This window comes from Danio rerio, chromosome 7 (assembly GCF_052040795.2).
Source record: "Danio rerio strain M-AB ecotype USA chromosome 7, GRCz13ab, whole genome shotgun sequence".
Lineage (NCBI taxonomy): Eukaryota > Metazoa > Chordata > Actinopteri > Cypriniformes > Danionidae > Danio > Danio rerio.
Genome location: NC_141027.1, coordinates 25331351 through 25340238, shown reverse-complemented (window position 1 = coordinate 25340238; position 8888 = coordinate 25331351). Strand labels below are relative to the sequence as shown.

The 8888-nt window shown below is 34.7% G+C and overlaps 1 protein-coding gene across 1 annotated transcript in view; it reads left to right on the top strand.

The window, feature by feature from the left end:
* The first annotated feature begins 2052 nt into the window (after window positions 1-2052).
* Window positions 2053-8888, top strand: part of LOC141375364 (uncharacterized) — a 49198-nt gene continuing 42362 nt past the window's right edge. Inside the window, exon 1 of the mRNA XM_087261111.1 lies at window positions 2053-2208. Coding sequence (XP_087117237.1) covers window positions 2199-2208 — 10 coding nt within the window. The 5' untranslated portion in view covers window positions 2053-2198. The remainder of the gene's footprint in view (window positions 2209-8888) is intronic.

Genomic DNA, 8888 nt, shown 5'->3' with positions numbered 1-8888 from the left:
AATCATTACACAATGGTCAACAAAATACAAAATGCAGAAGTCAGTGCACCAACATTGCTTGTCATTGTAGCCTATTGCCAATGCCATTTGTTGTCTTTCTATTTGGGCTGTCAAATTTACCTTTTTGCAAATAATTGGATCCAGAATAAGAAATGCTTTGATTAAATTTAAATTGAATTCATTACAATTTTCAAACTGTGGCCTAAAACTACAGTTTTTCTTGTTTGCTTTGACCTGGTTAAAGAAACTAGGTTCCACTTCATTTTCCTTTTCACTATCCCAGCAGAGCAAAAGACCGGTCTTGCAAATGTGTAAACTCTTTCTCATTGGGTTGACACATTTTCCCCACCATTTTTCAAAGCAGCTAACACGGATGTCATTCAAGCAGTCCAAACTCCATTGTTTTAGTTATGGTACCCAAACAGAAACCATCTATTCCTAACTATTAAAAACTACCAACATCAATATGAATTCAGTGAAGCACCGGTTTGACACTACTTCACACAAATCTTCAAAAAGCAATCAGTCTGTAAACCTTATAAAACGGTGGAAGGTCTGTGTTGTTCTGTGACAGCATGGATGAAGGAGGTCAATAGTGGCTATGTCTTATACTCCCAATAGATTTGACTGTATATTGGTTTACATGTGTTTTCTCTAATATTTACAGTATTTTATTACTTTTGTCTGTTTTTACAGTATTTCAGTTTTCAGCCACAGTTTGAAAATTGTCATGAATTCAATATAAATGTAATCAAAGCATTTCTTATTCTGGATTCAATTCTTTGCAAAAAGGCAAATTTGACAGCCCAAATAGAAAGACAACAAACGGCATTGGCAATAAGCTACAATGACAAGCAATGGTGGTGCACTGAGTTCTGTATTTTGTATTTTGTTGTCCATTGTGTAATGATTAATTTAAAGAGCTCATATACTTGTTTGCAAGTTGTGTTGTTTGAAGGTAAAACTAGCTTTTGTTGCACATATTAAATGTTTTGACACGGTATGTGCCTTTTGCAAGTAAAATGTGTCATTTTGACCATGAGTGCCGCTGTTTAGGCCTGTGTGTTAACTGTTTTGAAAATGTGGACTTTCAGTTGACAACTACATCCAAACAATCGAGAAAAACTGTAAAATACTGTAAAAACAGACAAACGTAATAAAATACTGTAAATATTAAAGAAATCACATTTAAACCAATGTACAGTCAAATCTATTGGGAGTATAGGACATAGCCACTATTGACCTCCTCCATACATGCTGGCACAGAACAAACAGACCTTCCACCGTTTTTAATGTTTGCAGACTGATTGCTAATTGAAGATTTGTGTTAAGGAGTGTCAAACAGGTGCTTCAGTGATTTCATACTGATCTTGAAAGTTTCTAATGGTTAGGAATAGATGGTTTCTGTTTGGTTACCATAGCTAAAACAATAGAGTTTGGACTGCTTAAATGACATCCGTGTTAACTGTTTTGAAAAATGGTGAGAAAAATGTGTCAACCCAATGAGAAAGGGTTTACACATTTGCAAGACATGTCTTCTGCTCTGCTGGGATAGTGAAAATGAAAATGAAGTGGAACCTAGTTTTTTTAACCAGGTCAAAGCAAACAAGAAAAACTGTAATATTAAGTGAGGTTCACATAAGTGAGTGGGCTTGACAAATCCCCTGTAGAAACAAACGTCTCTCTCAAAAACACCCATAAAACACTAGCACTTCATTTTCTGAGCACAAACAGTTCCTTTGCATAATGAGCACTTGTTTGTATTTCCTCTTCCTGTTGAATCACTGAATGCCTCAGTTTTAAGTCACCTTGGAAAAATTCATCTGCTAAATTACTAAATGTAAGTGATAAGAACAAAATTGTTTGATAAGAAATTGTTTGAAGATTATTGTCCGATCTTAACTCAAACTGGAATTACCAAAATAGGCACAGGCTTGCCAAATCCTCCAAAATAGAATTTTGGGTGAGATCTGCACATACTTATTGAAAGTTTATTTTGCTCTCTTATCTCAGATCACATCTGAAACCAAAGTATTGCATTATTTTCATTTCAGGAGCCGGTGTGACAGGAAATCATGTACATTTTACCCTTCTGGGAGTTTCCAAAGCAGAAGCAGAAATCCCAGGTGAAATGATGGAATGATTCACTGATGAAAGAGTGAAAAGACGAGGTCAGATGAGGTTGGACAGGCAGATAAATGAAAGCAGGTGAGTCTGTTACAGGCAAACAGGGGAAAATACCAGCAATGGTTACCAGAAATTGAACATAAAATAACACTCTGTAACAATGTTTCCCATGTTATTGTTCCCTGTAGAGTTCCAACTTATCACTAGTAAATCAAGGCCTTTACACATGAATCTGCATTTAACCTTAAAATGTACTGCTATTCACCATAATAACACAACAATAATAGAACACAAAGGCAATATGTGTGAATACACTGTAAGAAAATTTGGTTTATTTCCATTGTTTTGTTTTGTTTTTTTTTTGTTTGTTTTTTTGGGGGGGGGGGGGGGGGGGGGGTTAGGGGTTCGTTAATTCATAGATGTGAATTGCATTATTTTATCTTGATCTCTGCTCTGTCGACTTTAGATGTTGAAAATCCAACTCTGCAGTTTAACAAAATGACTTTTAGCAACATTTTACTAGTTTGAAACAATAAAATGTATCAAAAAGAAGTCTGAAAAATGACAGATAATTTCTGGCAACTAGCTAAAAGGTTTTTGTACTGTAATAGACAACACCAACCCAGACAATATATCACTTTAAACTCTTAAAACTATTAATAAAAGTCACTTTCTTACAGAAAAGTCACTTTTCAAGGTAAAAAAAAAAATGTTGGAAGAAAGACCAACGTCCCATAATGCAATTCACAAGCAGAAATAAATGCGAAGCAATAAAACAATAAAAGCATGAATCACAAAATACAGAAAACTGCTTATTTACAAATATATTTTACAGTCTAGATGATGCTCAAGTAAAGAAACCTACACATAAAACCTTAAAACAAAATAGTTGACAGAAAATATAGCACAAGTCCTCTAAAGTGCAACAAAACTTATCACTTTAGCACTTTTTTCTTTGTTGTGTGGAAACAAGTTTTTCTAAACAGAAACTAAGAGAACTAAAAGAAAAGGACCTTCCCTGACTTCCTATAAGTTGTCTAAAAAGAGTGATTTTCTTTTACAAGATTATAAGACTGATTTACTGGAAGGACTCAGGACATTTTCCAGGAAAATCTAAAGAATGTGATGTTTACAAGCCTCTCTTCAAATAAAACAAATGCTCATACATTTATGAGCTCATATCTTGGAGAAAACCAGTACTTGTTAATATAGTGACCAGTTCAACTCATGTAAGAGAAACACCTCTTATACCAGGATATTTAGAGAATTAAACGCACCTAAATATTACATATTTTTATATCTAATATATAAATCACCATTGACAAACTATTTCAACAACAAGGGAGTGTAATACTACTGAACACATCACAATGTATCAGTTTTTTCTGTTTTGTTTGTTTGTTTATATAAACTTTTATGGTAACTGCACATGAATATTAGTGATTCAGGATACGTGGTGAAAGCCAGAAATTCTACACAGCTTCTCACTTCGAAACCAGGAACATTTGTGACTCGCTACTCAATGACAAACACATTGGTTTTCCACAAAACAGATGGATGAGAGAAGAAACAGATGAGAGAGAAATGACTGGTCTTACGAAAGCCTTCAGTCTTTTCTGTGCCATTGTGAGCTTCAGTAGAAGTATGACCTAAAATCCCTCTCAGGTCTTATGCTAATTAAATTAAAGCCTGTAACATTTATTATAATGTCCACAGTATTGAAGCTGATAATATTGTTATTATAAATATGTTTACTTACCAGGCACTAGAAACCTTCCTCAGAGATTTTGGTTCAGATTGGCTTGATGATACCTCTTAGTTTCTGCACAATTATGATGTGAATCTCTCCCATTCATCCGAATCTCAGAGGGGCTCATTTGATGGAGCCTTAAAAATAAAAAGGATAAATTATACTTTAAAATCATTAATAAAAATGCTACTAATTAAAACATATTTTATAAAAATAACATTGAATATAGTTTGCTAAACTAAGATATAATATGAATTGATTATGATCATATCAAAATATCAACTATTTAAAAATAAAGTCATTCAAAAACTGAATTTTAATAAATAAATAAATAAATAAATAAAATAGAATGAAATAGAATGAAAAGCTAATAGCTTGGTAATCATACAGGTATAAACTTGAATACTGTTAGGATGTCAAAGCACTATTTCTCTGTGCACTAATTTTACCCAGCATATGCTTTTGTACCCCGTCAAGATGCCTGCCTTGAAAATATCTGTAAATTAAATCAAATTACCCTAAATAAAGTGAAAGGAAAGTGGGCACATATTTGTACTGTTTTGAAATAAATCACTTAGAAAAATGTAAAAACTTTTGTCCCATCAAAATGATTACTATTTTTATTACAACCCACACACACAGATAGAGAGCGAGAGACTTATCATCTGACACCTATTTCTATTTTCAAGTGACCCCAGTAAGACATGTTCCTGGAGCAATATCAGCATCCCTCAACCTAAACCTAAAACTTAACCTAACGCACCTCTAAATATCAGAGAAATCTGGAGAAATGTTACTGCAGTGATGGTCCAGGATCAACACAGATGCTGAGCCAAAAACCTGCCCTATTTGGCCAAATCATTTCAGATGCTTTGCCTTCACCAAGTTAGAACTAAAAAGAACAAAAGCCATCACATCTAAGATCTTCTTCACTTCATTAGAAATAAACTTAAAAGATGGGGATTTAGAATTAATGGGATAGACACCAAGACACTAAATTTTACTCACTCTTAAGTGGTTTCAAAGTTTTAGGAGTTTATTTCTCCTGTTACACACAAAAAAAGTAATTGAAGAAAGCTGAAATCCTGTAACAATTAATCTACAGATTAGGAAAAAAATATATGTCACTGCTTACAGGTTTTCTTCAAAATAACATCTGTTGTGTTTAAAAGAAGACAGTAAATTAAGCCAGTTTAGAAGTGGAGGATGAGTAAATGATGACAGAATATTTAGTTTTGGGGGTTTTCCATGTTGGTACTACTGTTCAATTATTTGGGGTTGTTAATACATTTTTAAATGTTTTTGGAAGAAGTCTTCAATGCTCACCAATGCTGCTTTTATTTAACCAATGTTATTGTTAAAATATATTAGTGTTAAAATATATTATTAAATATCATTTCAACTGAAATGAAGTCCCTTGTAAATATTGTAATATACAGATCTTTTAATATATTTTAACAGAACATTTTTCGTGTGACAGCAAAGCTAAATTATAAGTTGTCTCTTGTTTTCATCATCAGTGATAAAAATTGTTAACAATATTTATGTAGCCTATGTTTTTGGTGAAGGGCAACCCTGGCTTATTCAGTTGTCACTTCTGTGTGGAGTTTGCATGTTTTCCGGGTGCTCCAGTTTACCCCACAGTCCAAAGACATGTATTATAGGTGAATTCAATATACTAAAATGGCCGTAGGGTATGTTTCTCAGTACTGGGTTGCAGCTGGAATGGCATCTGCTGCGTAAAACATATGCTGGGTAAGTTGGTGGTTCATTCCACTGTGGCGACCCTTGATAAATAAAGGGACTAAGCCGAAGAAAACGAATGAATGAATGTTTTTGTGAAAAGAGTTCATCTAGACTTTATAGAGACATCTTTCAGAATGTGTTGATTAAACAGTAAACATTTAAACTCTTTTTTTTAATATTTGGAACAATGTAAAAGTCTTTACTGTCAGGTTTGATCAAATGAATGCTGAATCCTGAGTAGTAGTATAAATACCAGAACACAGGGTAATTTTGGTAAAAATAGCAGTTAGGAGAAGCAAAAAAAAAAGCAAGTCAAACAGGCTGTTTTTGACATTTTAGCCTTCAGCTTTGGCATGAAATCTCTGAATTAAAATCGCTGTTGAAACCCTAAATCACATTATTTATAAAAGGGGAGGTTTTGATTTCAGGACAAGCATCTAAAATAGAGATATCAGCATTTGGACAGTAACAGGACCCTAAAGAATCTGACAACCAAGGGAGTCCAAATCTAATCTAACCTAAATTCCGAGCAACTACATTCCAAAGCCGTCATTCAATCCAATTTAGTGTAAAACAAGAACGAATCAAAACGCCAGGTCTTTGGTCTGTAGAATGAGATGGGTCCAGTTGTAATAAATAATGCATGTTTTAGGTTTTCCAGTCAATTTTAATGTGGTCAGACCTAAACAGGTTCCTCATTTACCCCCTGCTTAAAAGTCTTAAAAGTCACTCATCTGGGAAAATAACTGTCAGGAGATGTTTTTGAAGGAAATGAGCGTAACTGAACTAAATGCAGAGGCATGACGATGCTCAAATGAAAAGAGCAAGAGTTGTGATGTACAGAGCAGTAACCATATGAAGATGCTGGAGAACAGACTGTGATCCTCTCAAGTAAATGTTGTCTTTTGATACTCACAATCTTCTTTTTATTCTTTGATTTAAAAGTTGGAAATACTTTTGCATCCTATAATTCTTTTTAAAAAAAATTCATTTTGTTTTGGATGTCTCCTACAGAAGACTTTCATGTATTTATTGTTAAAAAAAAATCATAATATACGTTTAAAATCACTTCATTAAGATTCTCAAAAATAAATTGATCACTTTCATTAGAAGATATGTTATTTCTAAACCCCTACTTTCTGATATCCTGCTATACTCTGATTGCCCCACTACCAACTTATTTGAAATTAAATGTTAAATTCCATGTCTTACATAATGTTTTTTTCCCCCTGCATTTGCAAAGATTGCATTGATTTTACTATATCAATTTGAGTCCAAACCTAAGGATCAACCACTGGGAGAACCCACCCAAGTTGATCCTTTCGTCACCAGTACAAAATGAGTAAGACTTTAAAACAGTTTTTTAACCAAGTTTGTGGTAAATTATGATATCTTCTAGCTATAGTAATAAAAGGTATATGATTGCATGGGTTTTTCAAAGAGTGTGTATCGATGTGTATTTATTCAAGAGCTTGTATGAATATCAAAGCAATGAATCTTTTAGCAAGGGAAGTACGTAGATCCAAATTTGTGAATCATAAAATTTTGATCAAAGTTTACAATGTCAAATTCACTGTCACAAATTACAGGTCACCCACACAAGAGAAATGCATGAGAGGGCAGGATAATACTAAGAATCTCATAGAGCAAATCTAAAACTATAGCTGCATTGTAAAAAAAAAACTGTATGGTTTATTTTCAGCAGCTAGGGTGCCGGGGAAAAAAAACTGTAAAATAACAGCTGTTATAGGCTGGAAATAGGCTGGAAAATTATGTATTTTTTGTTTACAGTGTGAATTTTTTCACCAGTCCTGTGCTAAAAAAAAATAAGGATCTCAGCATTTAGTGTCTCCACATTTAAGAAAATTTGGACTGAAAGTCTTGTCTAGCAGTGACCAAACCTTCAGCAGAAAGAATCAAAGCCTTGACTTCCCTTTACTGAGGAGAATGTACACTAAAAAACCTGGTTGCATAAAATGTATAAGGTGATTAAAATTAAGCTTATGAGTCAACTGAACTTATATTATGCTAAACAAACTTAAAACAGCCTGCATAACTTAATTAAGTTTGAACATGCTTGACTTGACCTAAAAACTGTTGTCAGGACTAAGTAATTGTATAATGTTTACAGTGTAGAGTGGAAAGAAAACTAGTCTAGTTCACTTTAGTGTTTAAGGAAGTATAATGAACTTGGGTTCAATTAAATATTATGTTCGTCCTAAGACTGAACCAAGAGTTTCATCACACAGCAAAACAGGTAAATCTTGAAGTTGAAAACATGGAAATAATGAAATGGCAGCCTAGAGCCCCGAGTTAAACCTAAATGAAAATCTCAGAAAATTCCTCCAAGACAAAAATGTGGGGAGTGGGGGGTAACTATACCCTGGAGGGATCATCAAGATTGCAGCCGAAAAGTGAGAGAGACAAACTAAAAACTGTAAGGATAAGTTCAAATAGGACTAAATATTGTCCTCAAATTTAGAAAACTAAAAGCTGTCCTCTAGTTTTGATTTCCAATTTAGATTGTTTTCTGGAAGAAGCAAAATTCCAGATGAACTGTCTTTTTAAGAGACAATCAATGTATTGCGCACTTAGATCTTTAAAACATTGCAGACCTTTTACACTGTCAAACAGCTTATACAATACGACAAACGGCTACAAAAGCATAAGGCGCTTTAATAAATCAAAATTCTTACATGCAGCCTCTTGGAATAACATGGTTTGGTCAATGAATTGATCCTAAATCAATTTAAAATAGACAAGGTATTACTTATAAGCATCTTGTGCATGACTGATGGAGATTTACCACACAAACCGTCTTAGGAAAAGTATTATGTGGAGTGATTGAGTGGTTGGGTGGATGGAGATGGATGGCTCAATGATAACCCCCACTACCCACTGCCTTTGTGGAGGCCAGCGCTATTAGCATGTCCATGTAACAATAAATCCCCAATCCCACACACACACAAAGTCCCGCAGGCCCTCGGTGCTCCACAGCAGTGATGGATGGGCCCCTTCAGGCCTGTGGAGGAACCGGCCTGTGTGTCGCTGTCAGTGTTCAAATTAAAGCCGCACTCCTCCCAGAATCCCTCCCAAACACCTTGACTGAAGGGGAGGACGCACACAGAGGAAGCCCTGGTTTTGTTTCTGTAACCTTTGACTCCCGGAGCCCATCAATAATGTCCCAGCAGCAGAGAAAGAGGAGGGTGGCCTGTCATCCGTCTTCATTGCAGGAGAGGAGAACGTGCGCTCGCTGTCGCTCCTT